The 2109-nt window shown below is 36.9% G+C and overlaps 1 protein-coding gene across 1 annotated transcript; it reads left to right on the plus strand.

Annotated features, from left to right (window-relative positions):
• The first annotated feature begins 226 nt into the window (after positions 1-226).
• On the plus strand, positions 227-1708 carry LOC134232208 (uncharacterized). The gene has a single exon (XM_062714155.1). The coding sequence runs from the start codon at positions 227-229 to the stop codon at positions 1706-1708; it is 1482 nt and encodes a 493-aa protein (XP_062570139.1).
• Positions 1709-2109: the final 401 nt, after the last annotated feature.

Consider the following 2109-nt stretch of genomic DNA (forward strand, 5'->3'; position numbering starts at 1 on the left):
CGTGAAATGCTAGATACATTTTCAAAATTTAATATAGTTACACATTAATACACCTAGTTTTAAGCTGACTCTTAATGTTATGATTTGTATAAGTACACATGTTTGTTGATTGTGCATGTCATGTAACTTTTAATATCTCGGTTTAAAGTCCAAATCACTTCACAGTGTTATAGCTTCCTTGTCGCTGCTTCAAATCTAGGTCATGCATAGTCGACATCTAACAAACATGGCAGTCAGTAAACCAAAATATTCACTGGGCTCTCCTCAAGAGCATATTGAAATGTGTAAAACCCACGATTTACCAATTGATGTTATATGTGAAGACTGTGATGAATTTATTTGTAGTAAATGTGCCAAAACAGATCATAAGGAACATGAATGGATCACTATATCCACGGCAGCCAGCCAAAGGAGAAGAGGTCTGCTTACATTGCTGAAGAAGATCAAGGAAGAGAAACTGCCTGGGATTGAAGAAAAGCTGGAGAAAGTGTCAAATAAGATGACAGGAAATAAAGAACTGTGTGATGCTGAGATTACAAAACTTCAGAAGCATGTTGATGAGATAATGGCCAGGTTGACAGAAATCAGGGAAAATAAAGAACGAAGATTATCAGAGAATTTGAAGGAACAAAATAAGAAGTTGAACTGTGTGAAATCTGAGCTTAACAAAAAGAAGAAAGAAATAGAAGAAATGGTAAAGTTTATGGAGGAGAACAACAGCACCATGTCAGATTACAGCTTCATTGATAACCACAGGGAACTGTCCAAAAAGCTGACTGGTCAGGATGTTCATTTTAGCAACTTTAATTATTCATTGAAATACGTTACAGGAGAAACCAGTGATGATGAGATGGAGAATATGATAGGAAAAGTTCAGGATTCAAACATCAGTTTGACTGAAACAAACTCATTTAAATATGGAGATGAAGGGATAGCTGTATTGAGGGCATTGTGTGAAGATCAGTGCTACATAGGAGAAAAAGAGTCTCCTTACATTGAACAAGTAAACAAAGATGGTGAGAAAAAAAATAAATGTAATGTTACTCCTAATGATCTGTGTGTGACTGATACTGGTGATGTTTATTTCACAGATGGTGGTAACAATGCCATCAGCTGTCTGTCACCATCAGGATCTGTCTCCACAGTCATCAGTACAGATCCAGTAGAACCATTAGGAATCTGTCAGTCAGTGGACGGTGGACTACTGGTCACCTTGAGAGACAGAGAATCTGATCGTTACAAAGTAGAATCAAACAGCAGACGTCTGGTGAGACACATCACAGTGACAGGTGATGTCATCCGTGAGTATGAGTACCAGGAGGACGGTCAGACCAGACTGTTTACAGATCCATACAGAGTCACACAGAACAGTGATAGAGATATCTGTGTTGTGAACCATACAAGTAGCGCTGTAGGTGAACTTGTGATTATGTCTCCCTCTGGTCGTATGAAGTCTATTTACCAGGGACAGAAACTGACAGAAACCTTTAAACCAGGTGATGTAGTGTGCAACTCTCTTTGTAACATCCTTGTTATTGACGTCTACAACAAACAGATCCATCTGCTGAGTCCTGACGGGGAGTTCCTGAAGTTCTTACTGCCGCCAGATAATGAAGTGAGCCGTCCAGTCAGATTATCGTTCTATAAGTCTACACTGTGGGTGGGATACTTAGAAGGATTTGTCAAAGTGTTTCAATACACAGTATGAATTACTTGAATTGTGATTAATCATTCAGTGAAATCGTAACAGATGCCACCATAAAACATCAGTGGATTCAATCATTAAATTTTGTGTATATTCTCATGTGTGATTTCTACATATTTGCTGTCAATTCTTACTATATTTAACAATATTTTAAGTAACACAGTATATATTTCAAGGCATTTGTGTTTATCACTACTTAACCTTTAAATGTTTTTTTTGATTCCTTCCTGTAGGTTATAAAAACCCTATGATACTTGACAATTCATATCCTGGTATTTTCCAGCATTATACTGCATTCATATTCAATGTAAGATATTTATGATGTTTCTGGAGTGATAATGGGGAAGAAGAGCACATAGTAACATGACTCAGTTTAATTACATCATATTCTCTGATTATATATG

The sequence above is a fragment of the Saccostrea cucullata genome, unplaced genomic scaffold (assembly GCF_032062105.1).
Source record: "Saccostrea cucullata isolate Sc308-1 unplaced genomic scaffold, CSIRO_AGI_Scuc_v1 ctg15912, whole genome shotgun sequence".
Classification (NCBI taxonomy): domain Eukaryota; kingdom Metazoa; phylum Mollusca; class Bivalvia; order Ostreida; family Ostreidae; genus Saccostrea; species Saccostrea cuccullata.